Source organism: Podarcis vaucheri (genome assembly GCF_965113315.1).
Source record: "Podarcis vaucheri genome assembly, chromosome: 2".
NCBI lineage: Eukaryota > Metazoa > Chordata > Lepidosauria > Squamata > Lacertidae > Podarcis > Podarcis vaucheri.
In genome coordinates, this window is record NC_138760.1 from 126,861,583 (window position 1) to 126,882,434 (window position 20,852).

General features: G+C 48.3%; 3 protein-coding genes and 2 long non-coding RNA genes across 5 annotated transcripts in view; 4 read left to right on the forward strand and 1 right to left on the reverse strand.

Annotated features, from left to right (window-relative positions):
- Window positions 1-908: 908 nt before the first annotated feature.
- On the forward strand, window positions 909-2,917 carry LOC309526214 (uncharacterized protein; the record flags this gene model as incomplete). The annotated part of the gene is made up of 2 exons (XM_082212128.1): window positions 909-1,320; window positions 1,947-2,917. Exon 2 carries the CDS (start codon window positions 2,060-2,062, stop codon window positions 2,915-2,917), a length of 858 nt encoding a protein of 285 aa, XP_082068254.1. The 5' UTR covers window positions 909-1,320; window positions 1,947-2,059.
- Window positions 2,918-3,989: 1,072 nt separating this feature from the next.
- Window positions 3,990-20,852, reverse strand: part of LOC309527449 — a 67,711-nt gene continuing 50,848 nt past the window's right edge. Inside the window, exon 2 of the long non-coding RNA XR_014217228.1 lies at window positions 3,990-4,596. This is a non-coding gene — a long non-coding RNA (uncharacterized lncRNA). The remainder of the gene's footprint in view (window positions 4,597-20,852) is intronic.
- Window positions 4,116-6,078, forward strand: LOC309527423 (uncharacterized protein). Its single transcript, XM_082214278.1, has 2 exons — window positions 4,116-4,247; window positions 5,272-6,078. Exons 1-2 carry the CDS (start codon window positions 4,118-4,120, stop codon window positions 6,066-6,068), a joined length of 927 nt encoding a protein of 308 aa, XP_082070404.1. The 5' UTR covers window positions 4,116-4,117; the 3' UTR covers window positions 6,069-6,078.
- Window positions 11,745-17,126, forward strand: LOC309527355 (zinc finger protein 500-like). The gene is made up of 4 exons (XM_082214138.1): window positions 11,745-11,995; window positions 12,904-13,899; window positions 14,503-14,632; window positions 15,463-17,126. Exons 2-4 carry the CDS (start codon window positions 13,090-13,092, stop codon window positions 16,236-16,238), a joined length of 1,716 nt encoding a protein of 571 aa, XP_082070264.1. The 5' UTR covers window positions 11,745-11,995; window positions 12,904-13,089; the 3' UTR covers window positions 16,239-17,126.
- Window positions 17,645-19,380, forward strand: LOC309527457. The gene is made up of 2 exons (XR_014217238.1): window positions 17,645-18,711; window positions 19,085-19,380. It is a non-coding gene; the product is annotated as an uncharacterized lncRNA (long non-coding RNA).

A 20,852-nucleotide genomic window follows, 5' to 3' on the forward strand; every position in this document is an offset into this window, starting at 1 on the left:
GCTGTGCCAACGCGCCACGGTCATTTGTTCCAGGAAACCAGGTCTTTGCCCGGAACTATGTGGGGGACATTCCTTGGGTGCCAGCCACAGTAGTGGGAGTCACTGGACCTCGCTCGTACCAGGTGGCACTCGAAGATGGACGCTTGTGGCGCTGGCACATAGACCAGCTTAGGCGCAGGGTTGGGGACTTGGACACTATCGTGGTGCCCCCAACTGCGCTTGTGGCTCCAGAAGAGACACTTTCAGATGGTGAGGCTCCACCTACACCTCCCTCGCAAACTGCCAGCGTGGAGCTGAACCAAGCCTCTTCAGAGGGTCTGCCACACTTACCACAGACTCAGACCACCCCACTTGCGGAGGCTCCACCCACAGCAGTGAATCCAGGGGATTTGGTTTCAACGCCACCTAGGGTTGCACCACAGCCTCAGCAAGAATTGTGTGCCCCCCCCCGGACTTGGCTACCAGTCCCCGGCGGTCTGGCAGAGTTTCTAAGCGCCCAACTTATTTAAAGGACTATGTTGTTGGACACGTATCACTGTTGGTCTAAGTATGGGAAATGTAACCAATATGCTTTTGTGCCTAATTGAACCATTACGTGTAGTGCTGTATATAAGGAAACCATTACGATTGTAACTAACGCCTTATCTCGGTGGGGAGGGGTGTTATGTACTAAAGTTCTCACCCTGGGCCAGCAGGGGGATAGTGTAGATAGTTTTCACTCAGGTCCACGTCAGTTATTTTAGGCGGGAAACCCTGGGTTGTTGTTGCTACAATGTTGATAGCCGGCTGCCTATAAAAGCAGGCCGGCTGAGCTGTTTGCTCTTCAGTTCTGTCCAGCTTCAATAAAGAGCTTCTCTGGGGAAATCACTGTGTCATCTGCTATGTTCGCCCACAACTTAACACCCGCATTGCAGGGGGTTGGACTAGATGACCCTCGGGCCCCTTCCAACGGTGCGATTCTGCAAGGATCTGTGCAGCTGAAGAGTTAAACCCACAGAGCTGCAATGGCTAGAGTTGCACGAGGGAGGCGGGCTTGTGAAAGCCAGGAAGGGTTTTTCCTCCCTGGTTAGGGGGTGGGCCTTGGTTTTGAATTTCTTTTGCAGCTGGCATAAAAGGAGGAGGAAAGAAGGAGAGGAGAAGACAGGAGGACAGTGTGCTAGACTGGGGCATGGAGGCTGAGAGGCAGGGCATTGCTGGAGGAGAAAAAAAGACTTTCTTTTGCAATCGCTCTGCCTCCTCTGGGTAGCAGCCAGGGGTCTCTCTGCTGCTGATTTCCCCGTTCCAGAAGAAGCAAACTCTTTGAGCAAGCTGGGTCAAAGGGTACGTGGGCAGCACTTTTCTATGGGGTACTGGGGAGGGGCGGTAGGGCAGGGGGACGGCATGGGGCAGGGACCCTCCTAAATCGAGGGGGGCCTGCCTGCTTGAGCCTCCTGCAAATCCTGGGTGATGTGTGTGGGGGGCTTCTGCAGAGCATCGGAGACCAAAGCGCATAGCAGCGTATTGTTAACCTCTGGAACTCCCCTCCACAGGAGATGATAATAATAATAATTTATACCCCGCCCTCCCCAGCCAAGACCGGGCTCAGGGCAGCTAACACCCGATATAAAATCAAATTGACTGAAATACAACTTAAAAACAAGATTAAAATACAACATTGAAATATTGAAATACAGCCTCATTTCAATGGAAACCCAAATCAAAAACTTTTTGGGGGATGAAAGCGTCAAGTCTTCACGAAGGCTAACTTTCCAATGATCGTCCCCAACACAAGACAGCTTTGAAAAGAGGATCAGACTCATTCGTTTGGTCTGAACTGGGAAGGGATCTGCTTATACTTTATTTAAAAAGCGGGACACTTCTCTTGCGGAATCAGCCTCAGTACTGTGCGGTAGCCTCAAAATTATAGCTCTTGATTTAACACCCATGTTTCCCGTCTTTCCTTCTAGGGAGACGCTCCTCACGCCGGTTTTGGGACCGCCAATATCTCCTCCTCTCCCGTCCTAGTTCCCCTCTGAGCATTTTTATCCTCGGAAATCATCCCTGTGGAGATCAGGAAGGGATGAAAATGGAGGAGCAAGAATCGGCAGCCGAGAGATCACAGAGGGCAGGAAAAGCCCCCCAGCTCGTCCCGGCCACAAGTATCGGGGAGTCTCTGTGTCGGACAGTTGCGCAGCCGAAGGTCAAGGAGGAACCCAGCAAAGGTCTTCTCTGGGAGGCCCAGTGGCAGGAGTTCCTGAAGACAACGGAGTCTCCTCTGCCCGGATCGGGTGCCCCATATCTGCACAGCGAGGCGGCCCCATGGGACGATGCCAAGGGCTTTCTGGCCTCCTTTGAGCGGGTGGCCGAGGCCTGCCAGTGGCCCAAGGGAGAGTGGGCGGCCAGGCTCCTGCCAGCCCTCCGAGGAGGGGCCGAGCGGGCCTTTGGCAGCCTGGAGGCCAGCGACAGAGAGGATTATGGGAAAGTGAAGGCGGCCATCTTGCGCGGGGACACCACCGCCCAGGAGAAGCAGCGGCAGCACTTCCGCCGCTTCTGCTACCAGGAGGCCGAGGGGCCGAGAGAGGCCTATGGCCGCCTCCAGGAGCTCTGCCGTGGGTGGTTAAAAGTGGACCGGCACACCAAGGAGCAGATCCTGGAGCTACTGATTCTGGAGCAGTTCCTGGCTATCCTGCCGCCCGAGGTCCAGGGCTGCGTCAGGGAGGCCAGGCCCGAGAGCTGCTCCCAGGCAGTGGCCCTGGCCGAGGAATGCCTCCAGGCGCAACGGGAAGCTGAGGGGCAGGAGCAGCCGGTGAGGCGGTGGCGCTGCGCCGCTCACATGCGCCTTGGGGCTGTGTTGCCGGGGGGCTCCCGTGGGTCTGATCCTGCCACTCCCTGGGTCGTTAACCAAGAGAGCGAAACCTGTCCGTTTCATGCTGCTTAAGGAGTGGAAGTCCGATTCCATGCCCCTAGCTCACTCAGTGAAACACTTAATCTCAGGGTTGCGGGTTCAAGTCCCGTTTTGGGGCAAAGGATTCCTGCGTTGCAAGGGGTTGGACTAGATGACCCTCGGGATCCCTTCCAACTCTGTGATTGCTGTGCTCTTCTAGGCATACTCCCCAAGAATCCCTTTTCTCCAATGACAGTTCTGGAATTATGAAAGCCATCCCAGCTTCTGATTTGACCCCGGAGTGTCCCTAATTCCGCTGCCAGGGCTGAGATCGGGGAATAGTATGAGCCGGCACTTGTTCCAAGCGATGGCAGCTGCGAGAGAGCATCCTGTTTCCTCTCCGTGGCCTCTCCACGGCTGCTGCTACCAGCTTCCTCCCTTGGGCAGCTGCTAGTGGCTGCTGGATAGCGGGTGAGGAGGAGAGGCCACCACCACTGAGGCCCTGTTTGACACGCCAGGTCTGAGGGGCAGGCAGAGGAGAAGAAGAAAGAAAGAGATGTGTAGCTGGGAAAGAAGAAAGGGGGAGTGGAGCAGAGCACAAGGAATCTTGATTTTTGTACAGTGGAACCTCGGTTTTCGAGCGTATCGGATGCTGACCGATTTGGAACCCGAACGCCGAAAACTCGGAAGCAATTGTTTTTCTTTTTGAACACGCCTCGGAAGTCGAACGGCTTCCGAGTCACAGTTCTCCATTTTTTCAAGGGATTTTACCGACCGCCCATTTGTGCCTTGGCTGTCGAACGTTTCGGAAGTCTAACAGTCTTCAGGAACGGATTACATTCGGAAACCGAGGTTCCGCTGTATTTGAAAAAAGCGATTTGTGTGTCCGCATCTAATCTTGCCCCTTTCTAAAATATATTCAGTGGTGTGTGCTTCTCTTTTCGTTGATCAACCAAAAAATAAAATAAAGCTGGGATTAAGGGTTTTGTCTCAGGAGGGCGTTTGTGCTGTGTCCCATTGTTGTGGTTGTGGTGAAAATGCTCTGCTGGGATGGGTTGGGGAACAAAAATGGGGGTTGAGGTTGAGGAGGGTCATTTGAGTGGGGAGAGAGAAAAGCCCCTCTTTTCATCTAAGGAACGTTGGAGGGTATGGCTGGGTGATGGCTTCAGCATGGGGTTTGAGGGAGGCTCTGGGTTTTTGCCCAGGCCTCTCCCTCCTTGCCCTGTTGCTCTGTCCTGACGGGGTTCCTTCCTGATGTTGCAGGTGGGTATTGAGGAGGCTGCTGCAGATGTCTCTGAGAAAGGCCGGGTGCTGTCCGATGTTGAACAGAGGCCCCTATACGTTGAGGCCAAGCAGGAAGATGCAAGTGAGGCCCAACTGGCAGGTAAGCAGGGCCAGATTTAGAGTCGTGCCCCTGGATCATGCACCTTCATTGTATTGTTCCCATCACATGCTGAAGACACAACCACTTTGGCTTCGCGTGTGTAAAGGAGGGCAACTAGGATGATCAAGGGTCTAGAAGCTAAGCTTTGTGAGGAACGGTTGAAGGGGCTGAGTAGCCTGCAAAAGAGGAGACTGAGATGAGATAGGAGAGCCATCTTCAAAGATCTGAAGGGCCGTCACATGGAGGATGGAGCAAGCTTGTTTCGTCCTGCACTGGAAGGTAGGACTCGAACCAATGGCTTCAAGTTGCAGGAAAGGAGTTAGATGGCTACCTGTCATGGATGCTTTAGCTGAGATTCCTCCATTGCAGGGGGTTGGACTAGATGACCCTTGGGTCCCTTACGACTCTATGATCTGAGAGACACGTTTTTCAGGTCACAGCCGATCACTGTGACTGTAAATTGTCTTGAACTGCTTTCAGCATTGAATTTTTTTTATTTATTATTTCTTTATTACGGTCCAGAGACCCAACAAATTGTTACAAAGCAATGCACAATTCAGACAGCCTACCTCCAGATTAAACAAGCATTTTGTTCAGACTTAAAAACAGGGATCGTTGGTTCTTGCAACCACCGATAAAAACTTCGCCACTGCTAATGTTCTAGTGTTTGTCCAGCCTTCCAATAGGAACCTGACATAGTGAGCCTCTGATTTTCCCGGGAAAGGCACTAGCAAGGGTAATATCAGTTCAGCCCTGGCTTGCTCGTATTTCGCACAGTGCAGCAAAATATGTTTTATGGAATTGATGTCTTGGGCACACGAGCAAAGTCTGTCCTGGTAGGGAACTCCTCTCAACCTGCCATCCAACACTGCAGAAGGAAAGACGTTTAGTCTGGCTTTGGTGAATAACCTTCGATAATTTGGTTCTGAATTTTAAATTTCTGTAGTCCACGGAGGGACGTTAGGGCGAAGAAATCAAATAAAGAAAAGTAAGCGAAATAACCTTCTTTTTCTCATTTATTCAGCAGGTAAAAGGTGGGTGGGCATACCTGAGGGAGAGAGATACACACCTGAAGATGGTGAGGGGTTTTCCGGAGGGAGAGCAGAGGAGGAGACCTTTTCCTCGTGTAGTGAACAAGAAAATGCCCCTGAGAGTCATGAATGGCGAAGTCAAGGCCACGAAGCAGAAGGAGCACACGAGTCTGGTTCCTGCGAGGGTGATGGCAAGGACTTCAGCGAAACTATGGACCAGAAGGAAGTCTGCACTGGCAAGAGGCAAAACACATTTCGTGGGAAAAGCTTCGGCCAAAGTCCAGGCCTCCTTGTCAACCAAAGAGCCCGTGTAGGAGGAAAACCACAGAACAAATGTTTGATTTGCGGGAAATCCTTCCTTTACAGCTCCGACCTCGTCATCCACCACGGAATCCACACCGGCGAGCGGCCCTACGAATGTCCCGACTGTGGCAAGAGATTCAGCCGAGGCTCCGACCGCAACCGCCACCAGAGGATCCACACGCAGGAAAAACTCTACAAGTGCCTGGCCTGTGGGAAATGCTTCCTCTATAGCTCGGACCTCGTCATTCATCAGAGAATCCACACCGGGGAGAGGCCTTATGAGTGCTTGGACTGCGGGAAAAGATTCAGTTGCAGCTCGGACCGCAACCGCCACCAAAGGATCCACACCGGGGAGAAACCGTACGACTGCATGGACTGTGGGAAAAGGTTCAGTCAGAACGTTCACCTCAAGAGGCACCGAAGGACCCATGTGGGAGAGAAATCGTACCAGCGCCCAGAATACGGGGAAAGTCTGAGCGTGAGCTGAGGAATGAAAACCATGTTCCCAATTACATAGAGGAGGGAGAAAGGTTGTTTTCTGCTGCTCCAGAGAAGCGGACACGGAGCAATGGATCCAAACTACAAGAAAGAAGATTCCACCTAAACATTAGGAAGAACTTCCTGACAGTAAGAGCTGTTCGACAGTGGAATTTGCTGCCAAGGAGTGTGGTGGAGTCTCCTACTTTGGAGGTCTTTAAGCAGAGGCTTGACAACCATATGTCAGGAGTGCTCTGATGGTGTTTCCTGCTTGGCAGGGTGTTGGACTCGATGGCCCTTGTGGTCTCTTCCAACTCTATGATTCTATGATTCTATAATTACATTTTATGAGGTAGTTTGTGGACCTCAGCCAAGGTAGTTATGATGTCACGTGTTTCCATTCTGTTTTTTAAACTTTGTTTCCTGTTTTCAAGTCCCCCCCATTTTTTTAATTCATTTTATAACACAAATAAACAATACAAACAGAAATACTAACAATGCAAACAAATTCTTGTCTTATCCTTATTTTTTCTAAACATTGTTAGGTGAGCTTCCCCAAGTCCCCCCTAGCTGATTTTCATTTTGCCTCATCTTTAGCAGTTTCATATATCATAATGGTGTTCTAGGAAACTAAAAAAAAAAACCACCAAGAGTTCAGTTTTGAAATAGGTGGTTAACACCAGCACAGTTTTGAAAGGTGCAGCTTGCCATCTTGATTCAAAATGGTACCCAATTGTGTCCAAACATAGTAAAAAACAACAACTTCTGCTTGATCTCAGGACCCACCTGGCGGGCTATAAGTTGAGGTGACAGGGGTGCAAATGAGGCTGTAGGTTTCTCTTCTGAGGGGGGATGTTTGTGTGAGAGTCACCCAGACTTCGGTAACAAATTCGGATAATAAAAAGTCTGAAGTGCACGGGAGAGCTTTGCGTTTGGTTGACATCTTGGTAAGGAACAGATAATCACCAGCGCTCTCTCTTCCTGTGGTTTCCATCAACGGGCATTCAGGGGCAACAATGGATGGAAAACATCATCATCGTAGCTGTCTAGTAGCTGTCAGCAACCATATCCTTTCCAAATTCTCATTGGGTGGCTAAAAAAAGACCCCCAGAGCTGATTACTAATCACAAAAAGTCCCTGCCCTCAGAGTCACAATCTGGAAAGACACGACACAAAAGAAAAATGGATTGGGAGGGAGGAGGAAATAAAAATCTATCCAGGGTTCAAGTTCATAGTTCAAAGTTGTCCTGACCAGCTAGGGTAGGAAAGCTCAAGGAGAGAAGGCACCAAAATTTGGGTCTCAGCTGTGCCAATGTGGGGGCCTTGCACCACTTCTCTTACTTTTTCTGCTCCCCACAGGCGGCATTTGATGGAGGAAGGAGCAGATTGTGGCCCTATATCTCTCCAAAGGGTCGACTGCAATTCTTGGCATACCTGACCATTGGCTATGCTGCCAGGAGCTGATGAGTCCAAGAGAGATTGAATGTCACAGGCTCCTCGCTTATGATTTACATCCAATAATAGCATCTTTGTACCCAATGGTCCTTGGGGGGTTCTAGGAAACTAAAAAAAGCAACAGTTCCGTTTTGAAACAGGCGGTTAAAACCAGCACAGTTTTGAAAGGTGCAGGCTGCCATCTTAGAATCATAGAATGATTGATTCAAAATGGTGTCCAATTGTGTCCAAACATAGTAAAAAACAAAATGGTGTCCAATTGTGTCCAAACATAGTAAAAAACAACAACCGTTGCTTGATCTCAGGACCCACCATGCACAAGTTGGTTAAAAATCAGTTTTGAAAGGTTCAGCCTGCCATCTTGATTCAAAATGGCATCTTAGTTGCATCCTTGCTCCTTGACCTCAGGTACCATCGTGCCAGATTTGGTCTTCATATCCGGAGATGATGATTATTTATATTTTATCATCGTTATTACGACTACTAACGCCCCACCGCGGTCTTCTCCTCATGGGATAGTTCAAAACACAGAAGAAATGTAATTTAGTTTAAAAACAGATAGAAAAGTGAATGTTGTATTATTATTATTATTATTATTATTATTATTATTATTATTATTATTATACCCTGCCTATCTGCAATAAAATGTCAAACATTGAAAAGCTTCCTGATACAGGACTGCCTTCAGGTGGAAGAAAGTATTGATGGAAGAGATTCACAAGGACCAAGCAGGCTTTCTCCCAGGAAGACATTTGTCAGACAATGTGAGGAATATAATAGACATTTTGGAATTGTTAGAAGTGAACATAAACACTAAAGCAGTATTGATATTTGTGGATGCAGAGAAAGCCTTTGACAATATTTCTTGGAGTTTTATGAAGAAGAATCTACATGGGATGGGGGTAGGCCAAGGATTTGAGAATGGTATGGGTGCAATATATTCTGAACAGAAGGCCAAGTTAATTGTAAATAATGTGGTAACGGAAGAATTTAAAATAGAAAAAGGAACACGACAGGGGTGCCCAATTTCCCCATTGCTTTTTATATCAGTTCTGGAGGTTTTGCTAAACATGATCAGAAGAGACCAGCTGGTTAAGGGGGTACAGGTCGGAGCTAAACAGTACAAATTGAGGGCTTTCGCAGATGACTTAGTACTAACTTTACAAGAGCCAGACACTAGTACGGAAAGAGTTTTAGAATTGATTCAAGAGTTTGGTCAAGTTGCAGGATTTAAACTGAACAAACAAAAAACTAAGGTATTGGACAAAATTTTAACAGCAATAGAAAGGGAGAGATTCCAGAATGAAACAGGCTTATCTGTGGTTAAGAAGGTCAAATAATTGGGGATTAATATGACATCTAAGAATGTGAATTTATATAAAGACAATTATGAGAAATGCTGGACAGAAGTAAAAAAGGATCTAGAAATATGGTCAAATTTGAAGCTTTCCTTGTTAGGCCGAATTGCTGCTATTAAGATGAATGCACTGCCAAGAATGTTGTTTTTATTCCAAACATTGCAGATTGTGGACAAGATGGATTGTTTCAAGAGGTGGCAGAAAGATATTTCGAAGTTTGTCTGGCAGGGCAAAAAACCCAGAATAAAATTTAAGATTTTAACGGATGCAAAGGAAAGAGGGGGATTTGCCCTGCCAGATTTAAAACTGTATTATGAATCAGCGGCTTTCTGCTGGATGAAAGATTGGTTACTTCTTGAGAATACAGATATCTTGGATTTGGAAGGTTTTAACAATGTATTCGGATGGCATGCATATATATGGTACGACAAGGTTAAAGCTCATAAAGCCTTTAAAAATCATATTGTTAGGAAAGCATTATATAATGTTTGGATTAGATATAAGGATTTGTTGGAAAATAAAACCCCAAGGTGGTTGTCGCCAATGGAAGCAAAAGCAGTGAAAAAGCTCAATATGGAGGCCAAATGGCCAAAATATTGGGAAATCTTGGAACAACTGAAACTACAGAGTTATGAGAAATTGAAGGTAAAAGTACGAGACTGGCTCCATTATTACCAAATAATGGAGGTTTATAGACAGGAAAATTGGCTTCCAGGTGGAGAAATCAAAATTAGAAACAGAATTGTTAGAACCCAATACTAAGAATTTGTCAAGAATGTACAACTTGTTGCTGAAATGGAATACGCAAGATGAAACAGTTAAATCAGCCATGATTAAGTGGGCACAAGACATTGGTCATAACATTATGTTTGCTGACTGGGAACAGTTGTGGACCACCGGTATAAAATTTAGGGCATGTAATGCCTTAAGAGAGAATATTATGAAAATGATTTATAGGTGGTACATGACCCCAGTCAAGCTCGCAAAGATCTACCACTTGCCTGATAATAAGTGTTGGAAATGTAAAGAAACTGAAGGTACTTTTTTCACCTTTGGTGGACGTGCCCGAAGATTAAGGCTTTTTGGGAAATGATATATAATGAAAGGAAAAGGTACTTAAATGTACTTTCCCTAAGAAACCAGAGGCCTTTCTCTTGGGCATTGTTGGCCAATTGGTGTCAAAGAAGGACAGAACATTTTTTATGTATGCTACAACAGCAGCAAGAATACTCATTGCAAAGTATTGGAAGACACAAGATCTACCCACCTTGGAAGAATGGCAGATGAAGGTGATTGACTACATGGGACTGGCTGAAATGACTGGCAGAATCCGTGACCAGGGGAAAGAGACAGCGGAAGAAGATTGGAAGAAATTTAAAATTTATCTTAAGAAATATTGTAAAATTATTGTAAAATTATTATTATTGTAAAATTAACGAGTGTTAAAATGTTGTGGCTATAGAAAGTAAGGAATTACAGCTGTAAAAGATTAAGTAAAAGAAAAGAAATGGAAACAATTGGATAAAATCAAGGGGGAGGATTTGCTGAAACAAATTTGGAAATTGGAATGCAGAAAGGGGAGGTATGGGGAAGTCGGTGAAGCAAGGTTTATGGGGGGGGGAAGGATTTGAAATTATACATGTTAGTTTGTTTTTTGTGTGTATATTTTTGTATTGTGTATTGTGTGTATTGTATGTGATTTTATACTTTGTGAAAAACTAATAATTTTTTTTTTTAAAAAAGGACTGCCTTCAGGTGTCTTATAAAAGTTGTGTAGTTATTTATCTCACTGACATCTGATGGGAGGGTAGTGATCCAGCTGACAGCAATGGAAGAGATGGCACAGAGATCAAGGCCGTTATTTTGGTCAAAGGATTAGAGCAGCAACGAATTCTTTGGCAGTTTGACAGTTGGAGACCTTTGAAAATTATTCTGTGAACCGCCCTGCAGGTATAGGGTGGTATAATAATAATAATAATACATATAGTGTCCGACACATTGTTGTTGTTTAGTCATTTAGTCGTGTCCGACTCTTCGTGAGCCCATGGACCAGAGCACGCCAGGCACTCCTGTCTTCCACTGCCTCCCGCAGTTTGGTCCAACTCATGCTGGTAGCTTCGAGAACACTGTCCAGCCATCTCGTCCTCTGTCGTCCCCTTCTCCTTGTGCCCTCCATCTTTCCCAGCATCAGGGTCTTTTCCACTGAGTCTTCTCTTCTCATGAGGTGGCCAAAGTCTTGGAGCCTCAGCTTCAGGATCTGTCCTTCCAGTGAGCACTCAGGGCTGATTTCCTTCAGAATGGAGAGGTTTGATCTTCTTGCAGTCCATGGGACTCACAGAATCATAGAGTTGGAAGAGACCACAAGGGCCATCGAGTCCAACCCCCTGCCAAGCAGGAAACACCATCAGAGCACTCCTGACATATGGTTTTCAAGCCTCTGCTTAAAGACCTCCAAAGAAGGAGACTCCACCACACTCCTTGGCAGCAAATTCCACTGTCGAACAGCTCTTACTGTCAGGAAACAGCTCTTACTGTCAGGAAAACTCTCTCAAGAGCCTCCTCCAGCACCATAATTCAAAAGCATCAATTCTTCGGGGAACCTATGGTTTTCCCAGTAGTGATGTATGGAAGTGAGAGCTGGACCATACAGAAGGCTGATTGCCAAAGAATTCCTTCCAGTAGCACCTTAAAGACCAACTAAGTTAGTTCTTGGTATGAGCTTTCGTGTGCATGCACACTTCTTCAGATGCCAAAGAATTGATGCTTTTGAATTATGGTGCTGGAGGAGACTCTTGAGAGTTGATGTTGGGAAAGATTGAGGGCACAAGGAGAAGGGGACGACAGAGGATGAGAGGGTTGGACAGTGTTCTGGAAGACAGGAGTGCCTGGCGTGCTCTGAAGAGTCGGACACGACTAAACGACTAAACAACAACAATCTGCGCCCAGGGAAAGGGTGGCAACCGCAGAGCCCGCTCCTCCTAGAAGGGAGCATCTCTCTTCTCGCAGTGTTTCTCCCCATCCCGGAAACGGGTCTCTTTTGAATGCACTTTTTCCCCGGGAGCTGGTGCAACCTGGCAGGGCGATCCGGGTTGGGGTTTTTTTTGGAGAGGGAGGAGGATCTTGGGTAAGTGGCAAGGGCGCACTTTGCACGCGCGCAGAGGCTGGGGAATCCCTGCCTGGAAGGGGAGGCTGGAAGGAGGGAGAGGCAGCCTGCCCTGGGCTCTAAATGCCAACACAGGCTTCCTCTGTGTTGCTTTTTGCAAAAATGATGGGCGAGGCATTGGTTTTTGCGGGGCAGAGAGAAAGAGATTTCTGCACTATGCGGTTCTGCGTTATGGTTCAGCTGATGCTGAAGCTGCCTGATCCGGAGTCAGTCCGGAGTTGTTGCCCCTGCAGTCCCAAGGTCATAGGATCGTAGGGACCCAAGGGGTCATTATTCCACACAATAATCACAGCTGAAGCACCCCTGACCCATGGCCGCCCAGCATCTTTTTTAAAGTCTCCAATGAAGTGGAGTCCACCATCTTCCGAGGGAGGCTGTTCCAGGAGGTTCTTTCAAATATTTAGCCAGAACATCTTCCCCCGCCCTCCTCCAATGCAATGCAATCAATAAAAGCAAGTCTCCGCAAAGGGGAAGGGACCAAGAGTGAGCAGGGATAGCAAACCCAGGTGCCAATTCATTAAAAAAAATAATTTTTGTAATGACCAGCTGGCCCAGTTCAGTGCCCAATGGCGTTGGGCAGAGCCAAAAGGACTCTTTTTCACATCTCGGATACAGTGGTACCTTGGGTTAAGAACTTAATTCGTTCTGGAGGTTCATTCTTAACCTGAAACTGTTCTTAACCTGAAGCACCACTTTAGCTAATGGGGCCTCTGACTGCTGCCACACGATTTCTGTTCTCATTCTGAAGCAAAGTTCTTAACCTGAGGTACTATTTCTTGGTTAGCATAGTCTGTAACCTGAAGAGTCTGTAACCCGAGGTACCACTGTATTTCCCCATTTTAACACAGTTCTTTCGTTGTGTGTTTCAGCTGGGCATTCGCTGCTGCCTAACCCGCTTCGGAGTCTGATTTGACGCTGAGCGTCAGACGGATGGTTAACAGAGGCTCTTAAGAGGCTTTTCCAGGCTGGACCACCGAGGGAGGAAGCCCTGGAGTTGAACCTCTGCCACCCACGGCCGGCGTCTGGGAGCTCCGAGAGAGAAAGGGAGAGAGGAGATGGACGCAGGTCAAAGGAACAACGAGCCAGATGACGTGGTCCAGGCTACGCTCAAGCAGTGGCCGCTCGCGGGCATGAAAACGGAAGACCAAGACCATGGTGGTGCTACAACAAGGGAGGAATTCATTGAAGGAGGGAGAGACCTTTGTGCTTTCCGGACTGGGAGGATGGGGGACATTGAATCCAGGGTACCAGGAGAGAAGGTGAAGCAGGAGTCAGGCGCAGGGCTGCTTCAGCACTGGGAATCCCAATGGCAGGAGTTCTTGAAGATGGTAGAGTCCCACCACACGCACTGGGAGATCCCACCAGAAGAGCCTACCCCTTGGGAGGATGCCAAGGGCTTTCTGGCCTCCTTCGAGCAAGTGGCCAAAGCCTGTCGGTGGCCCCAGGAGGAGTGGGCGGCCCGGCTCCTGCCAGCACTCAGTGGAGAAGCGGAGCAGGCCTTCGGCAGCTTGGAAGCTGGGGACAGAGAGGATTATGGGAAAGTGAAGGCGGCCATCTTGCGCCAGGACGCCCTGGCCCGGGAGCGGTGGTGCCACCGCTTCCGGCATTTCTGCTACCAGGAGGCCGAGGGGCCAAGAGGGGCCTACAGCCGCCTGCGAGACGTCTGCCACCGGTGGCTCAAAGTGAAGAGGAACAGCAAGGAGCAGATTCTGGAGCTGCTAATTCTGGAGCAGCTTCTGGCTGTCTTGCCGCCCGAGGTCCAGGGATGGGTGAGGGAGGTTGGGCCCGAAACGTGCTCCCAGGCGGTGGCTCTGGCGGAGGAGTTCTTGCTGAGGCAGCGAGAGGCTGAGAGGCCGCAGAAACAGGTGAGGCTGTTGTTGCGGAGAGCTTTGAGGGCCAGAGCGACAAAATGTGGGGTGAGGAAGGGGAACTGCTGCAAGGCATCCTGGGACCAGCCCTGCATGTATCTCGATGGTGTCCACATAGCAACATAGGGTGGTATTTGACAATGGTATACTCAGAAAGCTCAGTGGATTAGAGCGTGGTGCTGATAACACCAAGGTTGCAGGTTCGATCCCTGCATATATATTTTTTACAAATTTGTTCAGTTCATGAAAAATAAATATTTTCAGTTTATGAAGCAATTCTGTATCCTCCCACCACGCTGACAAAGAATTCTACGAAACAGTAGTCAATATCCGGAATCACTCCTCAGTGTTGGACATCATATTTGCTGAATACACAAAGCTTCACAGCTTGTCTTTCATCGTACAAAGTCTGGTACCTCGCTTCATTTAAAGATTTTCAGAGACTTTGAGACTAAAGATTTCATTTTGTACTTGTTATGGTTTAAAGGAATTCTATAAAGATTGTCTATTGCATATGTACATGGTCATCGTGTTGCCTAGACATTGCTGACGTTCTCTTTGCAACACAGGGGTTTGTTTGGTTACTTCTTGTCGTTCCAGATGCAAGCAGCCTTTGAGGAGGATGGCTACAGTTTCTCCGAACCGGCTCAGGTTCTGACCGACACGGGGCAGAGGCAGCAGAAGAGGGGAGCGAAGGAGGAGGCCGGCTCTGGAGACGCGAGCTCACGAGGTAAGGAGGATACCCAATCTCAGGCTTGCAGTCAAAAAGGTGTGGCACAAAAGGAAAAGGGACTGGAGTGGGAGGAGGAGTAGATGGGGGAAAGCAAACGGCAGACACTGTTTTTTAATAAGGGAATCCTTGTCATGAGCAGCTGAGAAGGAAAATTTTCAAACAGAGGAGGAGACAAATGTTTCTGTTCTTCCAGCAGAAGAATGGAAAGACCTTTCCGTCTTTCCCCCACACCTATAGTCAATGGAATAGACCACGAAATGAGAGTTGCGTCCCGTTACCTGGTCACCCTGATTGGTTGTCAATTCTTTTCAACGATCACCATGATTTAAATTTTTGATTTGTGTGCTGCTTTCCCATTTCAAATAAAAAACACTCAAAATGTCTTGCGAAAGAACAACAAAAATGCAAATCAATACACCATTAACAATAACAATCAAATAGGGGAGAAATTGTTTCAAAACATAGCAATCCAGCAAAAAATTTGCTTTATTTGTTTATTTATAATTAATTTCAATCAACAAAATTTATGTTCCGCTTAATTGTCATGTAACCTCTGAGCGGCTTACAAGGAACATTAGAAAAATCAATAAGTATCAATGGATAATGTTTACTGAATATTTTAAGAAGCAGTATAGACAAAGACATAGCTTAGCAGGTTTTGAGTAAATCCAGCAGAGTTGAAATAGGCCATCAACATTTATGTTTTTATATGTGTTAAAAGCTGCCCCAAGTGACTGGGTCAACCCAGCCACATGGGTGGGGTATAAATCATAAAACGCTTACGATTCTTATTAATCACATCAACATTCTTTTAACAATTTCAACAGATTACATGCAAGTGGGTGAGTGCGATGGGCAAAACCGTCCCCAGGAAAGCCGTGACAACGTGGAACCACCCGTCATGGAAAGTGTCGTCCGGGTTTGCAAAGAGGGCGAAACCTCGGAGGGTCAGGGCGAACCAAAAAGGCCACCGGCGAGCTGGCCGAGGAATCGGGTGGGGGAATCTGTTCCCTGCGGGACAAATGAGATCTCTCTTGATCAAACCCCACTGCGGCAGCAGCCTCCAGGGCCAGACGGCGGATCTGGCAAAAGCTTCGATTCGGAGCTCGTGAAGTACGAAGCGGTTGAAATCCAGGAATCGGCCTACCCGTGCAAGGACGGGACGCAGCTCAGTTGCAAGGAGGATCTCAGAAGAAACAGCCCGCACTTCCGTGGGAAGCCATACCAGTGCAGTTATTGCGGAAAGGCCTTTAGCCGCCGGTCACACCTGGTGACGCACGAGAGGACCCACACGGGAGAGAAACCCTACGCCTGCTCCTTCTGCGGCAAGAGCTTCATCCAGAGCTCCCACCTCATCCTCCACGAGAGGACCCACACCGGTGAGAAGCCCTATCGGTGTTGCGCCTGCGGGAAGAGCTTCAGCAGCACCTCCAACCTCCTGGCCCACGGCAGGACCCACACGGGCGAGAAGCCCTACAAGTGCGCCGTCTGCGAGAAGGGCTTTATCAGCAAGTCGCACCTGGTCCGCCACCGCAGGAACCACGCTGCGGACAGGCCGCCTACAGAACAATCCTCCTCCGGGAAAGCCTTCTGCTTGGCCTAGTTTCTTACGAGACCAAGAAAGGGAGACCACTTTGGAGTAAAGCCATACCAGAAAGCCCACCTTCCTTTTACAAAGAAGGTGTGGGGCATGGCAGAGAGAGACATTTTTCTTTTGGTCCAGATTTGGCTGCTTCGGAAGGTGTTCCAGGCTTGGGGAAAATTGTATACCTAGAAAAAAGCACACCAAGAACTCAGGCCAATGTACCGTATTTTTCGCTCTATAGGACGCACTTTTCCCCATCCAAAAATGAAGGGGAAATGTGTGTGCATCCTATGGAGCGAATGCAGGGGGGAGGCAGGCAGGAAAAGCCCCCAAAAGCCGCACACAAGCTCCGCACGGCTCTTGCGGGCTTTTCCTCAGAAGGGACAAGCGACTGACGCGGCCAGTCAGTCCCTTCTCCCTCCTCGTAGAAAAGCCCACAGGAGCCCCACGCTCCTTAAAGGGTGCGCGGCTCCTGTGGGCTTTTGCGGGAGGTGGGGGCAGTGCCATAGCCGCGCGCCACCTCACCAGCCGGGAGAGCGTGCGTGGGTCTAAAGAAGCCATAGCCCTGGGCTTCCCCGGCAGCCCCGAGAAGCTTGCGGAGCAACGGGAAGGCTGAGCGCCTTTCTGCTGCTCCCCAACCTGCTCTTTGGGGCTGGCGGGGGGCTTCCCCCACGCCAGCCCCAAAGAGCAGGTCGAAAGGAACCTGAAGCCTGGAGAGCAAGAGGGGTCGGTGCGCACTGAAGGCGGCTGAATGCACCTTGAACGGCACCTTGTTTTAGAGGGGGAAAACAAGGGGGGATTCTCCCCCTCTCTGCGCAGTACCTCCTGCCACTTCGCTGAAGGGGCGCTGGGCAGAGAGGGGGAGATTTTTTCTCTCTTGTTCTTCCCCCTCTAAAACAAGGTGCGTCCTATAGAGCGAAAAATACGGTAAGTTTCAACAGTGGGAGTGGTCCCTACGCACAGACCAAGTCAATAGCAACAAAAACTAATCCAAGGATTAGTTTCTGACAAGGATTACAAACTCAAATAGAGATTACAAACTCCAACAGAGATTACAAACTTAAACCCATAAAAATATGTATAACACAACAATTCATTACAGAATTAGAGATAAGAGTTTATGAGTAAAGTTCATGTTAGTCGAGATTCGTCATGGAGGTCCCAGCCTCAATCACTGAGCAGAAGTCAGAAGTGAATTATGGATTAGAGACCAGGACAGGGCTGTTGGAGTTTGTAATCTCTATTTGAGTTTGTAATCCTTGTCAGAATACATACTTTTGAATGGATTAGTTTTTGTTGCTATTGACTTGATTTGCGAGTAGGGACCACTCCCACTGTTGAAACTTACATTGGCCTGAGTTCTTGGTGTGCTTTTTTCTTGGTATATTTAATAACTGGAAAATATTGTAGCGGCAAAACATTCCTGATGAGAATAATTTTATTACTTATATGCCGCCCATCTCACTGGGTTTCCCCAGGCACTCTGAGCAGCTTCCGGGGAAATATAAAAACACAATCAAACATCAAATGTTAAAAACTTCCCAATACTGGGCTGCTTTCAGATGTCTACATAAGGTCATATAATATTGTTTATCTTCTTGACATCTGGTGGGGGGGGGTTCCACAGGGCGGGTGCCACCACTGAGAAGGCCCTGTGCCTGGTTCTCTGTAGCCTCACTTCTCGCAGGGAGGGGACCACCAAAAGGCCCTCAGAGCTGGACCTCAGCTGAATGATGGAAGTGGAGACAGGATCGCAAGCAATATTAACTGTAGTGTGCAATTTCTTTAAATAAATGGTATACTACAATTTATATTGTTTGCGATCCTGTCTCCTGTCATTGATTATTGGGGGGGCAGGTGGCGCTGTGGTCTAAACCACCGAGCCTTTTGGGCTTGCCGATCGGAAAGTCGGTGGTTCGAATCCCTACAACAGGGTGAGCTCCCGTTGCTCTGTCCCAGTTCCTGCCAACCTAGCAGTTCAAAAGCATACCGGTGCAAGTAGATAAATAGGTACCACTGTGGCAGGAAGGTAAATGGCGTTTCCATGCGCTCTGACACTTATCATGGTGTCCCATTGTGCCAGAAGCAGTTTAGTCATGCTGGCCACATGACCCGGAAAAGCCATCGGCGGACAAACGCCGGCTCCCTCAGCCTGAAAGTGAGATGAGTTCCGCAACCCCATACTCTAATTCGACTGGACTTACCGGTAACTGTCCAGGGGTCCTTTACCTTTTACCTTTATTGGTGAACCTACTGGTTAGAAATGCCTGTCCTTCTGGGAGCTGGACTTGAGGGAAGAACTTGAGGAAATGCATAGATCCTGGATGATTACTTGATGTGAAAATAATTGTTGGATCAATCTGTTCAAAGAGAGTGTGTATGTGTTTTTGTAAGGACTAAGGCAACGATCCTTTGGATCATTCCTTTGATGAAATAAATTTCAAACCATTGCTTTACTTCTGTTGCACAGCATCCAACCATGCCTTGTTAGGTTTTAGGTAAAGGTAAAGGTACCCCTGCCTGTACGGGCCAGTAGTGTCCAACTCTAGGGTTGTGCGCCCATCTCACTTAAGAGGCGGGGGGCCAGCGCTGTCCGAAGACACTTCCGGGTCACGTGGCCAGCGTGACAAGCTGCATCTGGCGAGCCAGCACAGCACACGGAAACGCTGTTTACCTTCCCGCTAGTAAGCGGTCCCTATTTGTCTACTTGCACCCAGGGGTGCTTTCGAACTGCTAGGTTGGCAGGCGCTGGGACCGAGCAACGGGAGCGCACCCCGCCGCGGGGATTCGAACCGCCGACCTGACGATCGGCAAGTCCTAGGTGCTGAGGTTTTACCCACAGCGCCACCCGCGTCCCTTGTTAGGTTTTACCTGCCTTAAATGTTAGCGACATTCGCACTCTGCACTAGCCGGGACTCTGTAGGCCTAATAATAATAATAATAAATAATAATAATAATACTAAATTTATTATTTATACCCTGCCCATCTGGCTTGGTTTCCCAGCCACTCTGGGCGGCTCACAGCATGTAAAACATTAGACGTTAACAATTTTCCAATACAGGGTTGTCTTCAGATGTCTTCCAAAAGTCAGATAGTTGTATGTAGCTGATGTGTGTCTGTCAGGAAGTTCCCTTTAATAATAAACACAACGGAGTATGAGTCTTTCTGCTTGGACCTAACGCGTGTACCAAAATGCCATCTTTGAAAGTCTTCACTGGGCCTGAGGTAGGGAACCTGTTCAAGACCAATTCTCAAGTTCTTTCTTTAATATTCCAACACGCCCTCCTTGTCAGCCACGCTCCATCATCTCAAGTGCTTTTTCCTGGCTGCAGGATGTGCTTGGGGTGGATAAAGAGGGGTTTGGGTGGGTGCAAACCCTTGACTCTATAGTCCCCTGCTGGGACACAGCCCTCAGAAAGTTCTCCACAAGAGAATGCGGGCCTGGTCTTAATCCTTACGATGGGCAACAGTTCCCTGAAGAAAGCTCTACGGTTGCTAAAAACACCAGCGGTTGGTGGTGTTCCCTCAGAATTTCTGCATAATTTTTACATAAACATTCAAATGGTCAATAATAAAGTCTAGGAACTTTAAGGTTTGCCACACTTCTGGAACATGGAAAAAACAAAACAACGGTCCAAATGGAATTTAACAATCGCTACACTAATTAAATAAAGGGACGCGGGTGGCGCTGTGGGTAAAACCTCAGTGCCTAGGGCTTGCCGATCGCATGGTTCGAATCCCCGTGGCGGGGTCAGCTCCCGTCTTTCGGTCCCAGCTCCTGCCCACCTAGCAGTTTGAAATCACCCTTAAGTGCAAGTAGATAAATAGGTACCGCTTTATAGCGGGAAGGTAAACGGCGTTCCGTGTGCTGCGCTGGTGCAGGCTCGCCAGAGCAGCTTTGTCACGCTGGCCGTGTGACCCGGAAGTGTCTCTGGACAGTGCTGGCCTCCGGCCTCTTAAATGAGATGAGCGCACAACCCTAGAGTCGGACACGACTGGCCCGTACGGGCAGGGGTACTTTACCTTACCTTTACGCTAATTAAATAGATTTGAAATATGTATCCAAGGGAATAAAAACTCCATTAAAAGGTTTCTTTTTTCTTTTTTAAAGAGGAATTGGACTGTGAGCTGTGTTGATTTATGACTGTGGGGAACTGCATGATCTTTCGCTTTCTTTGACTTATGGCTACTGTGTGGAGAGAGTGATTGGCTTGTTTTGTTCTTATTCTTATTAGTACTTTGTGCTTTTGTTCTGAATTTTTATGCCGTGAAGCTTCCTGAGATCTTCAGATGAAGAGCGGTAGGCAAAATAATTACCGTATTTTTCGCCCTATAGGGCGCACCGGCCCATAGGGCGCACTTTTTTTGGGGGGGGAGAATAAAGAAAAACATTTTTATTTCCCCCCCCCCCCCCCGCAAGCTCCGGGAGCGATGGCAAGGTTGCGCTCAACCTCGCCATTCCTCCAGGAGCTTGCTGCTATCTGAAGCCCGGGGAGCGCGGCGCTGTAACCCGCTGCGCACCCTGGGCTTCGGGCAGCTATCCGCAAGCCTGCGGCGCCTGGCAGGAACTCCCGCCAGGCGCCGCAGGCTTGCGGATAGCTGCCCTAAGCCCGGGGCGCACAGTGCCGCGC

Excerpts from the sequence above, each read along its gene's own strand:
- LOC309527423 (XM_082214278.1), top strand. The coding sequence starts at position 4,118 with ATGTTGCAGGTGGGTATTGAGGAGGCTGCTGCAGATGTCTCTGAGAAA. Across the intron at positions 4,248-5,271 it reads AAGTGAGGCCCAACTGGCAG|CAGGTAAAAGGTGGGTGGGC; the intron begins GTAAGCAGGGCC and ends TCATTTATTCAG.
- LOC309527355 (XM_082214138.1), top strand. The coding sequence starts at position 13,090 with ATGGACGCAGGTCAAAGGAACAACGAGCCAGATGACGTGGTCCAGGCT. Across the intron at positions 13,900-14,502 it reads CTGAGAGGCCGCAGAAACAG|ATGCAAGCAGCCTTTGAGGA; the intron begins GTGAGGCTGTTG and ends TTGTCGTTCCAG. Across the intron at positions 14,633-15,462 it reads TGGAGACGCGAGCTCACGAG|ATTACATGCAAGTGGGTGAG; the intron begins GTAAGGAGGATA and ends CAATTTCAACAG.